General features: G+C 38.0%; 1 protein-coding gene across 2 annotated transcripts in view; it reads left to right on the top strand.

The window, feature by feature from the left end:
• The window catches only part of STK33 (serine/threonine kinase 33), a 67,724-nt gene extending 46,781 nt beyond the window's left edge, over window positions 1-20,943 (top strand). The window contains exons 11-12 of one of the 2 annotated variants that reach the window (XM_047072434.1): window positions 2,199-2,405; window positions 20,731-20,943. In XM_047072434.1, the coding sequence (XP_046928390.1) occupies window positions 2,199-2,405; window positions 20,731-20,943 (420 nt within the window). The remainder of the gene's footprint in view (window positions 1-2,198; window positions 2,406-20,730) is intronic. The other variant, XM_047072435.1, reaches the window with a different exon arrangement.
• Window positions 20,944-21,970: the final 1,027 nt, after the last annotated feature.

Here is a 21,970-nt window from a genome sequence, read left to right as displayed (position 1 = left end):
ATTCATCTGTTGATGGACATTTAGGCTCTTTCCATAATTTGGCTATTGTTGACAGTGCTGCTATGAACATTGGGGTACAAGTGCCCCTATGCAAAAGTGAATTACTGGGACCTTATGAAGATAAAAAGCTTCTGCACAGCAAAGGAAACAACCAACAAAACTAAAAGGCAACCAACGGAATGGGAAAAGATATTTGCAAATGACATATCGGACAAAGGGCTAGTATCTAAAATCTATAAAGAGCTCACCAAACTCCACACCCGAAAAACAAATAACCCAGTGAAGAAATGGGCAGAAAACATGAATAGACACTTCTCTAGAGAAGACATCCAGATGGCCAACAGGCACATGAAAAGATGTTCAGCGTCGCTCCTTATCAGGGAAATACAAATCAAAACCACACTCAGGTATCACCTCACGCCAGTCAGAGTGGCCAAAATGAACAAATCAGGAGACTATAGATGCTGGAGAGGATGTGGAGAAACGGGAACCCTCTTGCACTGTTGGTGGGAATGCAAATTGGTGCAGCCGCTCTGGAAAGCAGTGTGGAGGTTCCTCAGAAAATTAAAAATAGACCTACCCTATGACCCAGCAATAGCATTGCTAGGAATTTATCCAAGGGATACAGGAGTAATGTGTTTGTGTTTTTAACCACAAATCTGTTAAACTCTACAAATCCTCAACAGCGTGCTCAGATGGCTGCCCTTACACTGCCCTGTTTCATAGTATTTGGTGTCACTGATGCTTCCATCCACCCACATACCAAGTTAATGCAGAATCACTCCATAGCTGTGCCCACACCTGAATTTCCCATTTTAATCCAAATGTGATCCAAACTTGTCTAAACTTTCTCTACTAGTCTGAGTTAGGAGCAAAAATATTTAAGGCATTCCTACTCTAGCGGGAGCCATTTGAGACTACATTCATGTATTTCTTGGCACGAAGTGGAATATTATATTTGAGAAAAATATTGTTAATATAAAACAGTCAACTTTGATATGGGATAGTCACATCTGGGATAAAAGCAGTGTGCTGAATTAGTTATACTCAAATGACCACATCATATTGAAATCTTCCAGTCAAATAAAAGCTTTTATTTATTTTATTTTATCTTTTACTTTATTTAAAAAATTTTTTTAGACGTTTATTTATTTTTGAGACAGAGAGAGACAGAGCATGAAGGGGGGAGGGTCAGAGAGAGGGAGACACAGAATCTGAAACAGGCTCCAGGCTCCAAGCTGTCAGCACAGAGCCAGACGCGGGGCTCGAACTCCTGGACCGCGAGATCATGACCTGAGCCGAAGTCGGACGCTCAATCGACTGAGCCACCCAGGCGCCTCTCAAATAAAAGCTTTTAAATCAAAAATCAAATATCTATATTCTTGGACACAGTGATATTTTTTGTTTTTGTTTTTTGTTTTTGTTTATTGTATCGTATATTATTTGAAATGACAATAAAGAAACCCCAAAAGCAAAAATGTCCAATGCAAATACAGACAAAATCCATTTTAAAATAAGATCTGCTGAGGGGCTCCTAGGTGGCTCAGGCGGCTAAGTGGCTGACTTCGGCTCGGGTCATGATCTCGCGGTCCGTGAGTTTGAGCCCCACGTTGGGCTTTGTGCTGACAGCTCAGAGCCTGGAGCCTGCTTCGGATTCTGTGTCTCCATCTCTCTGCCCCTCCCCCACTCACGCTGTGTCTCTCTCTGTCTCTCAAAAATAAATAAACATTAAAAAAAAATTTTAAATAAGATCTGCTGACAACAAAGTGTCTCTCCATGAAATGGCATGAGATAATACAATTTTGAGGCTGTTTAACAGTGTTTACTCAATTGAATTTAGCATTTCTACCTAGACATTTTGATATTATATAAACTTGTCCTTAGTGTTGTACCCACTAGACTTGGGGCAAGTTTTTTTCATTCTTTGCATTTCCCTGTTAGTTTTCTACAAATAGCTCTAGAAGGGGGTCTTGCCCCACCTCCGAACCCTAACGGGTTGTACATGAGATCAGTCAAGAGGTACGAGCCATGTCAGTGCAGGAAGTATGCTCCAAAGGGCATCAGAAGTTTTGCTATTTATTCAGCATTATAGTTTTTCCATGCAATTTACTGGCTTTGGGGAAATATGTTACTAAAAGATGTAAAAATCTCAATTTTCTAAACGGTTTATAACACCAAAAATTCATTGTTAATATTAGGGCAACATACTTTCTTCAGCAAGACCAACCAATGTGTTAGAAATGATGAAACAATGGAAAAATAACCCAGAAAGTGATGAGGAAGACACAACACATCCAGAGAAAAACTGGTCCATTCAAGAAAAGTTGAAAGGTTACCAACCCAGCAGACCCAGCGGAAATGTCCAGAACACCAGTAGCACTTCAGATGAAGAGGAGGAAAAACAGGTAGGAACCAACACAGCAAGTAGTAAGAGCAATTACTTCATTTCTCCAAACTGTAAAATACCCTCACAACCCTTGGAACAGTTTTTGCAATTCTTTTTTGTTGTTGGTTTGTAAGGAAGGGCCTACATGATAAAGCAAGTGAAGTTCTTTCCTCCCCTGAGACTGTCATGGTTTAGCAGTGTGACCTACGTGTTTATTTTAAGATCTGTAATTATGTAGGGCAGGGGTCTGCAAACTGTTCCCATGAAGGAACAGAGAGTAAATATTTTAGGCTTTGTGGGCCATAATAGTCTGTGTCACAACTTCTCAACTCTGATGTTTTAGCATGAAAATAGACAGACAGCAAATGAATGAGGGGGGCCATGTGGCAACAAAACTTTACTTACAAAAACAGATGGTGTGTGATATTTGGCCCATGGGTCAAAAGTAGTAATTTTTGTGCTTTACCAGGCTATATAATTTGGAATGGGTTTATGTGTTACCTAGAAAAAGATATATTACATTATCCAATGATCTGTTTCCAATTTTATGATTAACTGAAACTGTTTATGTAGCTTTATCATTTTGCCATATTAGATCTGAGTAGAGTTTTATTCTTTTTGGTGAGTAAAATTTAGTAACAATTTAATATCCTAACGATTTACCCAAACCCTTTCTTCTTTTGTTTCTATGTTTGTGTGAAACAAAATATATGTTCTATGTATGTTCTCTGTGTTTATTCTCTTCCTTATCTTGAGATCTAATGAACGTATTTGAATTCTCTTTTAATAATTGAGTGTCCTGTCAGTGGGGGCTGTGTTCACCTCAGGGCAACCCAGACCCCTGTGAGGAACTGTTGCTGGCTGGCTCCCTGAAGCATAGCATAGGTAGAGTGCAGACAAGGCCTGTAACGGTGGACCCTGAGCTGCACCCGGGAAGGTATGGCTTTGCTGGCCCTTACCCTCCCATGATATCAGCTTTGTTAGCACTTGCAGAAAGAGACTTGACATACTGAGTGATCTACTGGTTGATTTTGATTTACTGGTTGAGAACTTCTTCATCTACTTAATAGCAAATATCTAGATAATAAGTTTCACATTCCATGACTCAGATGTTTCAAAATAATATTTCTAAAACCGTAATATAAACATAAGTTTGTTGAATTCCCTTCGTCCTCTCTGGTCTGTTAATAACTCCTGCCATGTTTAGTAGCTGTGTGAATTCTATGTTGTTAAAAATAATACCCTAAAAACCCACGTTTGCATTTCCATTATTGAACATAGTTTGCAGATTTTTCTATTGGCTGACTTGGCATTTTATACATACATATTCATATGCACGCACACATGCACACATATACACATACATGCATATGCCATATACATATATGCAGTCGATCCTTGAATAATGGGAGTGGGGGAGCGCTGACCCCCATGCAGTCAAAAATTTGCATGTAACTACTGACTCCCCCAAAACTTAACTTCTAATAGCCTACTGTTGACTGAAACCTTGCCAATAACATTAATAGTCGATTAACACATATTTTGTATATTATATGTATTTTATGCTGTAGTCTTACAATAAAGTAGTCTAGAAAAAAGAAAATGTTATTAAGAAAATCATAAGGAAAAGACATTTACAGTAGTGAGTGTACTGTACTTACCTAAAAAAATCCTTGTTTATAAGCAGACCTGCACAGTTCAAACCCCTGTTGTTCAAGGGTCAACTGTATATATACTCATGCACTCATGCACATGTATTAAACATATATACACACAGGCATCTACATATACTCATATATATACAAACACAAATACTTACACGTACACCACATACACCCATATCATCTTTTGTATTTTGTAGTCTTGGATTATATCCATGTTTGTCACTGAATCTGACATAAAATATCCTTGTGAACCAAATATTTCGTTGTCTTCTGTCTCCTTTTACATTGCTCTGTCACACCTCTACCCTCTTGTCCCCTTCCTTCTGCAAGTCCTAGAGTGATAGAACTTCTATGCTATTCTTAGCTACTTCCAACTAGGGAACAAAAGAATTGGAATTTGAGGTGCTTTATGGACGCTAGAACTTTATATAACCAGTGGTATTAATTTTATACCAGGTAGGTTGAAATTTTAAGAACAAAGATTCTACTCATCAGCAGGAAGAACTTTACTATAGTCACAGCTCCCCTGCACTAGAATAGGCTGGACCAAGGATAGTAGACCCCACCTCCCAGTTATTGGAAAGATTCATACAGGCTCTGGAAAGCTACTTGTTAGAAATGCTGTAGCAGGAATCCTGGATGCCTGGATGTCCTCTAAGGAACTTTCCCATGCTTAGGTTTTGGCTGTGATGTCTTGAGGGGAACACATTACCTTGTGCAGGAGTTTTTCTGAAAAGTGCTATCCCTTAAAAGAAAGACTTCTGATACATTTAACATATTAAGTTTTTTCATGGATTTTTATGAATAAATATGTTACTTTGTTAATTATATTGAAGCTGAGTTTATGCTAAGAAATTACTTCTTTTCTTTCAAATCTTCATTAACAGTAAATAGTATTCTAGTGTAAAGTTCTCAAGTGATAACTGAAAAATAGAATTTGCCATTTACTCTTGAGTCCACACAGGATTCATATAGTAATTAATATTCTTAAGAGTGAAATTTTAATTTTATTAAAATTATTCTATGAATATTAAAATATTTCCCATGGGGAAAATTGTTTGTTAAAATTAGATTATATAAACAATTTGATGTGATAATATAAATAATTTATACCTAGAAAATTAAGGACATTCTTTTTCCATTAAAATTTTTGAAATTTGGCTTTAAGTGGAAACCTGCCAACAGTTCCTGCTTTCCACTGTATCATTGTTCTCTCTTCTGGAAAATCTCACAAATCCATTTAGAGCTCTGATTTTGTATTTTTTATAAACCAGGGTAATCATTCTTTTTAGCTAAGTGGCAGAGCTCTTGGAAAACTAACAGAGAAAGTGAGGATTTGTTATAAACAAAATAAAAAACACTCGAACTAAGCACCTTCTTCTTTCACTGAATAACCATCCCTTAGTTCCAAATGCCCAGGTCATCGTGGACAAATATAGTCCACATCTCTTCATTGTTCATGTCTGGACTAAGGTAGGTATTCCTCTGTGCTTTTTCAAACTTGTCTTCAAATATGGCATTTGGCCTTGTCCTTTTTGTTTTTCTTTCTACTTCCAGTTTTTCGTCTAATTTGGGTAATTGTGTCTTTGAGGATAAAAATGTTCTCTGGTGTGTATCTTGTGCTTTATAGGCTGAGTACATCTGGGTAATGTTTTATGTTTTTAGTAACCCTCTAAATTCCCTACAGTGGGGGCACCTGGGTGGCTCAGTAGGTTAAGCATCCGACTCCTGATTTCAGCTCGGGTCATGGTCTTGTGGTTCATGAGTTTGAGCCCCATGTCGGGCTCTCTGCTGGCAGTGAGGAGCCTGCTTGGAATTCCCCCTGTCTCTCCCTCTCTCTCTTCCCCTCCCCCATGTTCTGTCTCTCTCTCTCTTTTTCTCAAAATAAATAAATAAACTTTAAAAAAAAGATCCACTGAAGAATTTTAAAAAATAAATAAGTTCCCTACAGTGGGTTCTTTTTTTTTAAATGTATATTTATTTATTTTGAGAGAGAGAATACAAGAGCATGAGCAGAGAGGGGCAGAGAGAGAGAGAGAGAGAGAGAGAGAGAGAGAGAATTCCAAGCAGGCTCCACGCTGTCAGCCCAGAACCCGCCACTGGGCTCAAACTCACGAACCACAAGATCATGACCTGAGCTGAATCAAGAGTCCAACGCTTAACCGACTGAGCCACCCAGGTGCCCCTACAATGGGTGCTTAAATTTATTTTATCAGAGATACCCAAGACTTTAGTTCCTACAATAACATTTACTCATCTTCAAATGAGATGGTTGGCAGACCATTGCTCATTGCAGGAGTATGCCTTTTAACATTATGTCCTTAGTGATTTCAGATGCATACTACCATACTTTCATTATTTATTAATCTCAGAAAACAAGTGGGAAATGAATATCTGTAATTAAAATGCACTTCCCTCTAACTATGGAGGGAAGGACCAAAAATTCTGGATGTGATACAAGTATATCTGCATTACAGAATTCTTGCTTCATAAAAGAGAAACTTCTTAGTTGTTCAATTACTCATTGAACAGTCTTGAATGTACTTGTTTAATGAAAATGGAAGATTTTTCTAATTGTTTTCTCTTGTGATTAGTTTTGTTGACTGAAAACATGGCCTTTACAGTGTCACAGGAGATGGTACGTGTAGCAGATACTTTAGTCTAGAAAGTAGAAATTCAAGGTTGCTTAGAAACTTTGCAGTTATTTTGATCAATGAAATGTATTCATGTAGCAGTTCTTCAAAGACAAGAAATCTTTGAATTTAAATAACATGGAAATGAAACAGTTGAACTATGGTATGTTGATATATTTCTACGGGAAAGAGTCAGGTTTTCTTGGTATTTTAGTTGAGGAGGATAAAGATTTTCTTTTCTTGACAAATTAAACCTTAGCTCTATGAGCCCATGTGACTCATGTGCAGATTTGGTGGTGCTTCCACAACTTTGGCACACTTTTGTAGTCCAAAATTGAAACGTCACAGTCTGGCACACACTTAAAATACAATGGCTAAAAACACAATCTCTGGATGTAGGCTGCATGCATTCAAATCTGGCTTCACCACTTACAAGCTTTACGACCTTGGGAAAATCTCTAGGCCTCTGTTTCCTCATCTATAAAATGGAAATAATGATGGTATCAACCAAGGATTAAATGGAATAATGCATGTGACACTCTTGACATAGTAAGCACTCATTAATGTTAGCTTTTATTATTTGATTATTATATCGCTAAAGAACTTGCGTAGAATATTACTAAAATTGCACATTTTTTCTTGTCAGCTTCAAGTCTCTTTTGGGTATAGGTATTTCAATAAACTAATGAACAAACCAAGAAATATCATTTTCAAAAATGATAAGGTGATGCTTCCAATCTCATTTGCCCTCTGAATTTTGTGAGGTCCCTAGATCCCTACTGTGTAGCTTAGATTATTTTTTCCAATTATTTAATCCCTCTCTGTAAAGGATTTGTACATTCACATCTTTTGCCATGTGACATTTCAGTTCTCCCCACTAGAGTAGATGAAGGATATTTTCTCATCCCTCTAATGTTGGTTTTAACTGTATGACTTACTTTGGCTGATGGAATGTTAAGAGGTATGTTGTAAGTAGAGACCTTAAAAGTGTTTGCCTGATTTAGCTTGCTCTCTTGTATTTCTGCTACCTGACATGAGAAGAACATGCCTGCAGGGAGCCACCATTCCTGGAACTATGATTTGTGAAGCAGATCTGAACCTAATACAAAGCCTGAAGTCTAGTTGAGTCCACCATGGCTACCCCCTACAGCTAACTGAGAGAAAGCAGTGTTAGTTGTTATAAGATACTGAGACTTTTATAGTCATTAGTTATGTAATTGTCCCGAAAACAGTTAACATAGCAGACTTAAAATGCTATCCTTGAAAAGGACTGCTTGCGAGGTTGGCCCTTGGCTGGCTTCTGGGAACTTGGATTTGGTTGCTACCATTAACTGATAAGAATGATTCATTCTGGGACACCTGGGTGGCTCAGTCAGTTAAGCATCTAACCGAGCCCCACATCTGGCTTTGTGCTGATGGTGAGGAGCCTGCTTTGGATTCTCTGTCTTGCTGTCTCTCTGCCCCTCCCCCACTCACACTCTTTCTCTCCCTCTGTCAAAAATAAATAATAAATAAATATTTAAAAAATGATTTATTCTATTTAAACTCTGTACAAATGATATGGTTTATGCTGGAACCTGCTTTCCTTCTGGGAGTCTGGGATTTTGGTAGGTGCTAGGCAGAGACTGCCTTCATGACCACTTCCCAATAAAAAGCCAGGGTGCCATTTCTAAGACGTTCCCTGGTTGGCAACATTTGATATGTGTTGTCACAGCTCGTTGCTGGAGTAATTACATGCATTCTGTATAACTCCTGAGTGAGGGCTTTTAGAAGCTTGAGCCTGGTTTCTACTGAACTTCACCTCAAGTACCTTTGACCTTTGCTAATTGTGCTTTGTAATAAATTGTAGCATGAGTACACCTATATTCTGAGTCCTGTGAGTCCTCCTAGTGAATCATGGAAACTAGAGGTGATTTAGGGGACCTCCCAAATGCTACCGTCCTCCCAAAGACAGTAGCATAACTGCAGCAATAGATGATTAATACAGGTGCAAGTAACTGTGCTAACATGAATCTTGACATGTTGTTCTTTGATCCAAAGCTGTTTACAATGCCAGTTGCCAATTTGGATTCATAGGCTTCCATAAACAATAAGGCTTTTGTCCCTGCTACTCCAATTAAGTTTCACCACAAGCTTAGCCAGATTTCCACAGCTGAAGGAATGTATTATTGAATCCTTTCAAATCATTTCTATCCTGTCCCAAGCCTGGCTTTTGCTCAGCTCCCCTTAGGGACTTTAGCTGTTAGGATACCCACTGGGTTGGATTTTAACAAATATTGCTCTAATTCAAAATATATTGTAGGGATGCCTGGGTGGCTCAGTTGGTTAAGCATCCGACTTCAGCTCAGGTCATGATCTTGTGGTTCGTGAGTTTGAGCCCCACGTCGGGCTCTGTGCTTACAGCTCAGAGCCTGGAGCCTACTCCGGATTCTGTGTCTCCCTCTCTCTCTATCCCTCCCCTGCTCGTGGTATGTCTCTCTCTGTCTCAAAAATAAATAAACACTTTTTTAAAAATTAAAAAAAAATTGGCTGAGAGGAGATCCGACATGTCAGAAAAACAAAGGACCTGAAGTTCCCTTGTCCCTCAAACACAGCAGTCTAGATGCCGGAGTACTTTGAATTCCAAGAGTCTGGGCTACAGAGTGACAGAGACGGCTCCTGGGGCCTACAAGGACAACCTGGCAGTCCACAGGGCTACTTCAATGAACAAATCAAAGCACACCTGGTAGAGGGTCCAAAACATCACTACGAGTAGGGACATAAAGCAACCAGGGTCACAACAACAGAGAGCAAGTAACACACTCCAAAAAAAAAAAAAAAAACAAAACCAAAAAACACCTCTTGAAGGTCCAGGCCCTAGACAGTGTATGACCCCTCTTTAATACAGTAGTGCTCACAGGTTCAGGACACATAACAAGCTTTTAAAACATGTGAGGGACAGAAGACTGGCCAAAATGACAGAACAGAAGAATTCTCCTCGAAAGAAATTCCTGGAAAAAATGACAGCTAAATAATTGATCAAAACAGATATAAACAATATATCTGATCAAGAATTTATAATAGTGGTCATAAGATTAATCGCTGGGCTTTAAAATTTTTTTTAATTCAAAATATATTAATTTGAGTCCATTCATCTCTTATCCTGCCTTTAGGCTAATATTGTCACATGTATTATAGGTACATAATTATAAACCCCACAAAACAATGTTTTAATTTTGCTTTAAATAGTCATAAATATTTCCAGGAAGTTTTGTCTTTTATATGTACCCAGGTATTTTACCATTTCTGTTATTCTTTCATTTCTGAAAATCCAGTTTTCCATCTGGTATCATTTCCCTGCAGCTTGATTCAGTCTCTATTTCTCTGTTAAAGCTACCTGGTGAATATTTAATTTTAGATGTTAAATTCTAAAATTTCCATTTCATTCTTTTTTGTTATTTCTATTTTTCTTCAGAGACCTTCTTTTTTCCTCAAAGAATATTTTCCTTTACATCATTGGTAATTGTTGTAATAACTGCTTTAAAATCCTTGTTTGCTAATATCAACATCTGGGTCACCTCAGGGTTTGTCTCTATTGATTATTATTTCTGTTGAGTAGTTCTGGACTGTATCCTAGAGATTAGAAGTGTTATGTTGTGCTGACTCTGGATTCAACTGCGTTCCTCCAAAAAGTGTTGATGTTTCTGTTTTACCAGGCAATTAGTTGGTTGGGTACAAATTGCAAGTTTTCTCTTAGCCAGCAGTTCAAACCTTAGGTCAGTTCATTTCTCTTTAGCTGGGAAGAATTTAAGATGCCCCTTCTCTGGCTCTCTCCTTTCAGGGATTCCCTCATTACTTTCTTATGTCTGTGGTTGCTTTGAATTCTGTCCTCTAATTCTTTAGACTAGGGAGAGAAAATTGTAAAAGCATCCAGGGTTAGGAGGGTGGGGCTGGGGAACATGTTGGCATCAAAGGAACAGCATTTGATGCATCAACAGAAATAATGGAAGCCAGAAGACAATGGAGTGATGTCATTAAAGTGTTAAGTGGAAACAGAAATAAATCTTAAAAAACTGCCAATTTGGAATTCTATAGTGATAATTTTCTTCAAAAATATGGGGGAGGGGAAGGAAAAGAAAAAGAAAAAGAAAAAGAAAAGAGATTAGAGAGGGAGGGAGCCAAAACATAAGAGACTCTTAAAAACTGAGAACAAACTGAGGGTTGATGGGGGGTGGGAGGGAGGAGAGGGTGGGTGATGGGTATTGAGGAGGGCACCTGTTGGGATGAGCACTGGGTGCTGTATGGAAACCATTTTGACAATAAATTTCATATTTAAAAAAAATAAAGATAAAATAAAAGATGTTTTCAAGTATGAAAAAGATGGAAGAATTTGTTACCAGCATATCTTACCATAAGAAATGCTCAAAGAAAATTCTCAAGATAAAAGAATCCCAGATAGAAATATTGATTGCAAAAAAGTATGAAGGGCATCAGCAAGAGTAAATATGTGAGTAAATATAAAATCATATTGATGGTTTAAAACAATAGCAATAACAATGAATCTAAACTTTCATCTCAATAAGCTAGAAAAAGAACAACAAGTTAAGCACTCTCCCTACAAGAGGATATTGTGAATGACTTAGTGCCAACAAATTGGAAAATTTATATGAAATGTTCAGATTTATTTAAAAAACATCAAAGTAGATATGCAAAACAGAAAATATGAATAGTTCTATATTTACTTTAAAAATTGAATCCATAATTAAGAAGTTGTCAGTAAAGAAAATTCCAATCTCAAATGATTTCACTGGTTAATTCTTCTGAATATTTACAGAAGAGAAAGCTTGTTACACAAACTCTTAAAATATTTTCCAACTCATTTATAAAGCAAGTATAACTTAAATACCAAAACATGACAGGGATATTATAAGCAAAGATCATTGTTAGCCAATATCTCTCACAAATACAGACATAAAAATCCCAAACTAATATTAGCAAACAATCCTGAAATATATTAAAAAGATGACACATCATGGTCAAGTATACAGTATATTCCTGGGATTCCTTTGGATTAACATCCAAAATCAACAAATATAATTCGCCATATGGCCAACTAATCTGACAAAGCAGGAAAGAAGAGTATCCAGTGGAAAAAAAGACAGCCTGTTTAGCAAATGGTGCTGTGAGAACTGGACAGCAACATGCAGAAGAATGAAACTGGACCACTTTCTTACACCATACACAAAAATAATATCAAAATGGATAAAAGACCTAAAAGTGAGACAGGAAACCATCAAAACCCTAGAGGAGAAAATAGGCAAAAACCTCTTTGACCTTGGTCACAGCAACTTCTTATTCGACATGTTTCCAAGGCAAGGGAAACAAAAGTAAAATGAACTATTGGGACCTCATCAAGGTAAAAAGCTTCTGCACTGCAATGGAAACAATCCAGAAAACTAAAAGGCAACCAGCAGAATGGGAGAAGATATTTGCAAATGACATATTGGATAAAGGGTTAGTATCCAAATTCTATAAGTAATTTACTAAACACCTGAAAACCAAATAATCCAGTGAAGAAAAGGGCAGAAGACATGAATAGACACTTTTCCAAAGAAGACATCCAGATGGCCAATAGACACATGAAAGGATGCTCAGCATCACTCATCATCAGGGAAATACAAATCAAAACCACACTGAGATATCAGCTCACACTGGTCAGGGTGGCTAAAATTAACAGCCAACAGGAAACGACAGATGTTGGCAAGGATGAGAGAAATGGGAAGCCTCTTGCACTGTTGGTGGGAATGAAAACTGGTGTAGCCACTCTGGAAAACAGTGTGGAGGTTCCTCAAAAAATTAAAAATAGAATTACCCTACAACCCAGCAATAGCACTACTAGGAAATTTATCCAAAGGATTCAGGAGTGCTGATTCATAGGGGCATATGTACCCCAATATTTATAGCAGCTCTATCAACAATAGCCAAATTATGGAAAGAGCCCAAATGTCCATCAACTGATGAATGGATGAAGAAGATGTGGTTTATATATACAATGGAATACTACTTGGCAATGAAAAAGAATGAAATCTTGCCATTTGCAACAACGCAGATGGAACTGGAGAGCATTATGTGAAATAAGTCAGTCAGAGGAAGACAGATATCATATGTGGAATTTAAGAAACTTAACAGAAGACCATGGAGGAAGGGAAGGGGAAAAAAATAGGTGTAAACAGAGGGGGAGGGAAACCATAAGAGACCCTTAAATACAGAGAACAAACTGAGGGTTGATGGAAGGGCAGGGGAGAGGGGAAAATGGGTGATGGGCATTGAGGAGGGCACTTGTTGGGATGAGCACTGGGTGTTGTATGTAAGCGATGAATTATGGGAATCTGCTCCTGAAGCCAAGAGCACACTGTATACACTATATGTTAGCTGTGTATACACTGTGTGTTAGCTAACTTGACAATAATTTATATTAAAAAAATAGGTAAAGGAGAAAAGCCACATGATTATCTCAGTAATTTTGAAAAAAATAATTTGATGAAATTCAACACTTAAACATGAGAAAAACCCTCAGTAGACTAGGAACAGATGGGAATTTCTTTCACATATTAAGGGATTTTTATATTAAAACAAAACCCTCTGTATCTAATATCATTCTTCATGGTGACATATTGAACACTTTCCAACTGAAGGTAGGAGAAAGGCAAAGATGACCCTTTCTACTTCTCTTTAATATTGTACTAGAGATCTTAGCCAATGCAACAAGGCACATAAAAGAAAATTATATAGGTTGGAAAAGAAGAATAAAACTGTCTTTATTTTGACTGTGGAAAAAAAAAATCCCATGGGATCTACAAAAAGTGAGTTAAACAGTTTTCAAGATGCAAAATCTATATACAAAAATAGTCTTTTTATATATTAGCAATGAATAATTAGAAAGCAAAACTTAAAATACCATTTTAAATATCATAAAACATAAAATACTTAGTCTTAACTCTAACAGTATATGTGTACAATATTTATTCTAAATCCCACAACACATTGAAATTGACGAAAATGGAAATATTTGGAGAGAAAGACTATGTTTATGGATTGGAAGTTTGATACTGTTAAGATGTCAATTCTCCCCAAAGTGATTTATGACTTGAAAGCAATCCCAATTAAAATCTAAGACTTCGCTTTTCTGTTAGAAATTGACAAGATGATTCTAAAATTTGTTTGGAAATACATTAAGACCTAGAATAGCCAAAATAACACAAAAAAATGAAGTTGGAGAACTTATGTGACCTGATTTCAACACTTACTATATAGTTATAGTAATCAGTCCAATGTGGTATTGATGTAAGAATAGACAAATACATCATGGAAACAAAATAGAGTCTAAAAATAGGCCCACCCTTAGGTAGTCCATTGATTTTTGACAGATTTCTAAGCCATTCAGTAGGGGGAAAGATTTTTTTTTTCAGTAAACAGTACTGAGCTAATATGATACTTATATGAGGGAAAATGAACTTTGACCTCTAGCTCACACTATACACAAAAATTAGTTTGAAATGGATAGTAGACCTAAATCTAAAAGCTAAACTATAAAGCTCCTAAGAGAAACATAGGAGAATATCTTCTAACCTGAGAGTAGTCAAAGATTTCGTAGAACATCAGGAAGCATCTTTAAAAGTCAGATCAAATGGACTTCTTCAAAGTAAGTGCATTTGCTCATCTAAAGCATATTAAGAAAAAGAATAGGCAAGCCACAGACAGGGAGAAAATATTTGCAATAAATATATCTAACAAAGGACTTGTATCCAAAATATTGAGATAGTTCTTACAACTCAATAAGGCAACTCAATTTTTAAAATATGCACAAGATTTGAACAGACATTTCAGATAGGAAAATACACTAATAGTCAATAAGAATGTGAAAAAAATGTGCAACATCACTAGTTATCAGGAAAATGCAAATGATAACAGGAAAAGCCACAACATATATCACTATATCCTTTCTAGAATTGCCAAAATCTAAAAAATCCAGTCCATTTAGCAAATATTGGAGCAGTTGGAATTTTCCTACATTGCTTTGTGGAGTGCAAAATGATGGAGTTTCTTTGGAAACCAGTTGGGCAGTTACTTATAAAGTTAAGCATTTACTTACCATTTACCCAGAAATCCCAAGTATAAGTTCAGAAAAGGATTTGTAGAATATATTTATAGCAGCTTTATGTATAAAGAGCCTCAAACTGGAAACAGTCCAAATATCCAGTAATAGAAGAATGGATAAACAAATTGTGGTATATCCATAAAATATGGAATACTACTTGGTAATACAAAGGAGTGAACCACTAATACATGGATGAATCTCGAAAACATATGTTGCAATACCATGAGCATCTATAATTATCTCAATAAAAATTTCTTTTTCTTAAATCTCAGTAAAAATTTCAATTAAAAAAGCATGTTAAGGAAAAGGAGTCAGACACAAAAGAGTACATACTGTATGTTGTTTCATTTATATGAGGTTTTAGAAAAGTAATTATGTTGAACTATATCAGAACACCTGTAGCCTCAGGATGGGAGGGAGTTGAGTGGGATGTGGACCCAGGGCAATTTGTAGGGAATTGTTCTACTTCTTGATTGAGTGTTGGTTATACAGGTCTATGCATTGTCAAAAGTCATCAATCTGTACACTTGAGATTTGTACATTCTACTGTATGTAAATTATACTTCAACTAAAAAAGAAAAGAGAAATTTATATCTCCCTGATTTGCAAGTTAGATTTTATTTTCATTAACTCCATACAAGGCCCAGCTATTTATGTAGATAGCCTTATAGAAGAAATCTATATATTTGGAAGTTAATTACTCTTCTTCCCTTTGGTTTTTCTTTCCCTTCCTTCTTCTTTCTGAAAACCACAGGAATGTGAGAGAAAGTGGGTGACCATTGCAAGCAAACTGGAGCTGAAAACTTGTATCAGAATGTTCTGTCACTTGGACCTTGTGCAGGCCTATAATTTGAATGTGTGACTCTAGAAATGGTTGCTATGGCGATAAACCACTTTACTTAAATAGCATGTATTTTACTCAAAATTCAGAGAAATGGTAACAGTTTCTAGTAATCATGTACTGGTATTAACTTGCAGGGATATGCCTAGAGCTTACAGGTTTTGCATCCATTATCACCAGATGAGTTCATCAGGTTAAAGTTATGCCAGTGAATAATGAAATATGTATATTTAGCCCAATTTTCTTGTTACATATCTCCCCTTGCACACATGGAGCCCCTTTCCAAGATTAATAATATGAGCTGAAGAAATCAGGCCATGGGTGCTGAATTACTAAAAGATGAAACCGGAGGGAACCTTGTAAGGTCATCTTTTCCATCATTCCACCTCCAGTAGGACTGACTATTCTTCAACCGTCCCAGGTGGAAAGAGCCTGTCAAAGATGAGGAACAATTGAAATGCTGCTTGGGGCCGCCCCTGGTATAACCATCTTGACTACAGCACAGAGCTGAGATCTTCCCCCTTGTGTGTTCTACAGATTGTGATTATATATGTCCTCTATTCTTTATATTTTTAGACTAAAGAGCTCTCTCTCGTAAAGAAACCTCCATCCATTAATCATATTAGTGACCTGTCTGTAAACCTTTCCTGGTTCCTTTATCTCTGTTCAAGCTGATTTGCAGTGTTTCAGGTATGAATTCTTCATGATTTTATGTAAGGATAAAGGATTTTTTTCTTTATCTCTAAAATGCTTTCTGATGATAGCTAGGTTTTCTTGATCACTGTGCAATGGTATGTTACCCTAGTATCTTCAGAGCACAATCTACAATGATTTGTAGATCCTTTTTGGACTGATAATGATGGCCAACAATCTCATAATGATCATTTAAACTCTTTTTCCCCTAGCACTGAATATTGAATTCCTCTCTCATCTTTCTCCCCCTCTGTACAACAGGATGGGAGTTCATCACTTTCTATTTGCCTTTTATGACCTAGAAGATCTTAGTAATTCCTATAGCCTTGGTAATTCCACTTTTCATTTTTCTGTCACGTTACTCACAAAACTGTAAAATTGCATCAGTGACAGCATAGATCCCTGAGGAATCCCCTCAACTGTGAGAGAAGAAAAAGAGAAACCTAAAATTTAGATAACCTATAACCTACAAAGGAAATCCCTGAAACATTAAGATTTGTTTATATTCCTTGAGAAAAGCCTGGAAGCTGGAATTTGCCTTGGCCATTTGTGTTCAAGGAAGTGAGTGGCTTGGCTCTTGGTGAAGAAAGCTACAGCTCAGTCTAAAGGACATCATGAGAGCCGGCCTGCATCCATGTCTTGTTAGCATCAGAGCACAGTTTCAAATATCAGAGGTGATATTTAAGAGGGGAGACTCAGAGGCTTCAGGAAAGCTCTTACAATTCTGATTCCTAAACAATGGCATTCTAAACTTAATGCAACTGCAAATTAGCAGGGAAATGGTAAAGTGTGCACATGTGCATACACACACACACACACACACACACACACACACACCGTTTTACAAGGTGCACACATATACACAGAAGCTTCTAAGCATTTACAGTAAACATCTGTATAAAGGTGAGTAGATTTGCATTGATATTACCAAGAAGTAAAGGAACAAGTATTGAGATTTGTTTCAGTGCAGCCAGTTTTGGGCCAGCTTGGAGTTCAAAGAAAACATGGTTGACTATATTAGTTTTAACATGTATTAAATACCAAATTGAAAAGGAAATAAGAAAACAGGCACTTATATGTTGCCGGTAAGAATATAAGTTGGTACAGAGGCACTGGAAAGCAATATGGCGATACCTTTCAAAATTACAAATCCATAGATGTTTTGACTCAGGAGTCCTGCTTCTAAAATGTATAGCCTGTAGATATACTTACACATGTACAAAATGGCACAAGTGCAATATTATTCACAGAAGCATTATTTGTACTAGGAAAAGTTTGGAAACGACCTGAATGTCCATTGTGAAGGGGCTGGCTAAATAAATATTCAAACAAGAGAATACTGCAGAGCCAAAAAGAAGAATGAGAACTCTTTCTTTATGGACGTGGAAGGATCCTCAAAATAATCATTAGTTGAAAAAAAATCAAGGTGTGAAAGAACACTTACAGTGAGCTACCATTTGGGTGAAAACAGGGAGAAGAAAGCATGTCAATATATGGATTAGATGGAACCATATGAAATTGCCATTATTAGGCTGTTTTGACCTGCAGAAATGACTACCAATTCAATCTGGTTCCACTTAATATTTGCTTGAAGATGCATGAACTCTCTGGAAGCATACACTGTAAATTGATAATATTGGTTGTCCCTGATGTGGGGCAGAGCAGAGTCAACTAGGGGGCAGGGAGAAGATTTTTAACACTGTGACTATTAAATCATGGGGTTGTACCACCTATTTTAAAAATACATCACTAAAATTAGTTATAAATAAAATAATGAAATGTTGCTGAGGAATATTTTCTCATCTTGCTGTAGAATGAAACAGAAATACCATATTTCTGCACTAAAGCAACCAAACATTCTGGTTTAGTTTTCTCTTTCTTTCCCCTTTGCCAGAAAATTCTGAGGATAATCTTAAGTTACCTTATCCAAGAAGAAAACACCAGAGCCTCTAATGCGTTTGGGAAAAAGAAAAAATCATCTACATCACTAACCCTGCCCACAGAGACTGTCTCTGAGTATTTCTTTCTGGTGACTGCAACTTCTGAGTCTACTTTAATGACTCAAGTCCATTAACAAATGGAACCATGAGGAAGAATGGAAGTGTTGAGCTGCATATGAATATAAATACATTAAAAAGAAAATGGCTGAATCTGTGTTCCTATTCTGTAAAACAGTAGTTGTAGTGGACGTGTTCAAAGACATTTCCTCAACTACTTGGATGATCACTCAAAAGGTGGAAAATCAAAAGAGTGAAGGTTACGCTTAGATTCACCTTTTAATAGGATTAAACTTTCATGAATTGAAATTTCCAAGATAGGTTTCCTGTCTTTGGGATCAGTGCTATTCTAAACAACGCAGCTTCTCTCCGGCCGGTTACTGGAGCATTAGGGGAGTTCACCCTCACCGTATTGCTGAACATGGGAGTTTTCAGTGAGAGGATACAATCTATATTACGGAATGCTGATGCATTTTCAGTATTTTCTATTTTGTGAAAGAATACACAGAGAAGCAATGTAGACATTTTCGTGGGTGAAACAAATCTATGGAGAAAAGGACTTTTTTACATTCTAAATTTATACAAATTAATTTTTTTCAATGTACAAAATTACCAGCTCAAGAATTAGCAGACATGGTTAGGAAGTCCTACATGAGTGATGTTCTGAAGAGACACATATTTAAGGCCTGTCTGCAATAAGCAAATGTCAGGTAAATGTTCTCTTTCTTTAAATACAGGTACCAAAAATCGTAAATGACCCGAAGTTCTGCTGCTGCACTGGGAGGTCACTTATTCATTGAACAAATATATATTAAGTGCCTACTACCGGGCATAAAACATGGCCATTTGTATCACAAGGGCCTGAGTGATCAAAGAAACACCAGGTTTATTTGTACAGTGTTACATGTAGTCTTTTCAGATTCTTTGAAAATTGTTAACCTGATTATTGATCCAGATGTAGAGTAACTTTGCATTTGCCAGAGCGTTAAACTTACGAGCCCTTCCCAGACCATTTTGTGTCTGTGAGGCCTGCTGTATCTATTCTCCCCTGTCTCATCCCCCACCTTGCTTGTGTCCCCTTCTCCTAATACGTTCTCTGCTCTTTTAGAACTCTGTGCTCAGCTTCATTTCATGAGGAGTGCTCACTTCTTTTTTGTTGTCATTGTTAAGTTTATTTATTTATTTATTTAGAGAATGCAAGTGGGGGAGGGGCAGAGAGGAAGAGAGAGAGAATCCCAAGCAGGCTGTGCACTGTCAGGGCGGAGACTGATGCGGGGCTCCACATGGAGTTCAAACTCAAGAACATTAAGATCATGACCTGGGCCGGGGCACCTGGGTGGCTCAGTCGGTTAAGCGTCCGACTTCAGCTCAGGTCACGATCTCGCGGTCCGTGAGTTCGAGCCCCGCGTCGGGCTCTGGACTGATGGCTCAGAGCCTGGAGCCGGCTTCAGATTCTGTGTCTCCCTCTCTCTCTGCCCCTCCCCCGTTCATGCTCTGTCTCTCTCTGTCTCAAAAATAAATAAACATTAAAAAAAGAAAAGATCATGACCTGGGCCAAAGTCAGAAGCTTAACCAACTGAGCCACCATGGCGCCCAGAGAAGTGATTACTTATAAAATGGGTCTAAGGTTAAAATGGACTCTGCTTCCCTCATGACAGCAGAATCAGAGACTGTTTCCTTGACAGTGGGGTGAGGTGACCTGAGAAAACACAATTGCCTATTGAGACCCCTTTTGTTTGTTTTGTTGCCTTGAAGAAGTACTTTCATGGCCTCTATCTCAGTGCATTCTCATAATAAACCCATGTAGTAAACGTGCAAATACGTTTTCCCCATTTACCCGTGAGGCATCGAGACTCCAAGAGGTCCGTGGACCTGCCCATGTGGTGTGACCGGGATCTGAAGCCAGGCTCCGGAGTGAGCACAGAGAATGGCGAGAGCGCGAGGAGTGGGCCATATGCAGCGACTGTGCCCAGGTCAGGAGGCGTAGCTGTGCTGTGCTGTGCCTGTCAGGTCAGCCGTACACGTGCCAGGGCCGGCCTGGAATTCTGTAAAGATGAAATGAGTGTGGTTATGTCCTGGCCAACTTCCCTATGCAAATGTTGCCAGATGTTTACTTTTGTTTCGCATGGCAGAGGATCTGAAATTGTGCCTGTGGTTTGCACTACACCAAACCCTAAACAGTTCTGTTTTCCTGAAAGTGCTAAAGGAACTTACTTGGGCATTTAATAACAGCCCTACAATGGGATTAGTTTCTATCTCCCCTCTGGAGAGTGCTCCGCCTTGCAAATCCTGGGCAACTTTGTAGTCCCTTGCTTCTTTGAATTGATAGATATTGCCTCGTGTCTGAAAAGTAATCCAGGCCTTTCCCTTTATTTCCAGTCCACTGCTTATGCAAAGAAATTTCCTGTGACCAGTAAGAAGGAAAACGCGGACAACTCGGACTCGAAGCATGCAAGTTCTGCATGTAGCAGAAACTTTCCAGCCAGACTCAAGGGAGAACCAGAGAAATCCCCCATGACGTCAAGCCAAGGACCGGCAACCAAATACATTGCTAAATCCAATGCCGTGCCTAGAACCAAAAAGAAACTCTAAGGTTCCCTTCACAGGTGAATAGTACAAACAGAGCTGCTCTTTCTAGCGCTAAAGTGAGGAGACGGGAGGGGGAAAGGACAGGACTATGTCGAGCTTTTAGTCTTTTAGCCCCGCTGAGCCCTGCCATGTGTTTGCACCAGTTTAACCTCGGAGCCAGGGATCTTCAAGGCAGCCTAGTGTTAAGAACAGCCACCAACAGGCTTGATGGCGAGCTGTGGCTGCAGTTAACTCGAGGTTTTTGAGAGTTGTTTAGAGGAGCACGCGCCCTCAAAGCAAGGTGGTGGGCATACTTGCTCAGTTTTACTTCACATTCTTGTATTTGGGCACAATTATTTGTAGGAGAAAATGAGAGCCAAATATGGTGATGGAGGTCCCAAATAATTATGTGCGCTTTGCACTAGGAGATTTTGTTAGGAAATTACTAATAAACTTGTCATAGGCATAACAGCAGAAGTGCTTCAGCCATTCACATGTGTTCTTGTGATTTTAGGTTGGTGTAGATTATTTAAGACAACTTATTTTAAATGTAGAAGAATAGGAGATTTTTGTAACTGCTTGCCATTAAGTTGCTGCTAAATTCCCAATATATTGATTGAATCAATAAAAGACAGATGTCACCCATGCACGTTAATTTTTATGTTAACGAGAGGTGGATATAAAAGGTCCTCTAAGCCCTTATGCAAATTATGAGTTTGGCCTGCTTCTGCAAAGGTAGGCACATATCTTTGGGGAAGGTCACGAAGTGGATACAGGGGGAAATACATCATTACTCTTGGTGTTACAAGTATCTCCTTTCCACCCCAGGGAAATTGTTGTGCCTTTCGAGGTCAAACTGGGTGAGTAGATGCTTTGCTTGGCCTGCCAAACAAATTCTAAGGAAACAATCTGCATTTGCTTTTACTTGTATAAAGTAATACTCTAGTTTCACTCCACCTCTCCCGATGGGATTGTCTTAGACCTCCAAAATGAGCCTGCTGAGCATGTACTTAGTTGCATATAAATCCACTCAGTGGCTAATGGTAATAGA

Source organism: Lynx rufus, unplaced genomic scaffold (genome assembly GCF_022079265.1).
Source record: "Lynx rufus isolate CCGP_SWC_20201006 ecotype Redwood Valley unplaced genomic scaffold, mLynRuf1.p SCAF_9, whole genome shotgun sequence".
In the NCBI taxonomy this organism is placed as follows: Eukaryota; Metazoa; Chordata; class Mammalia; order Carnivora; family Felidae; genus Lynx; species Lynx rufus.
This window is presented reverse-complemented; position numbering and strand designations above follow the sequence as displayed.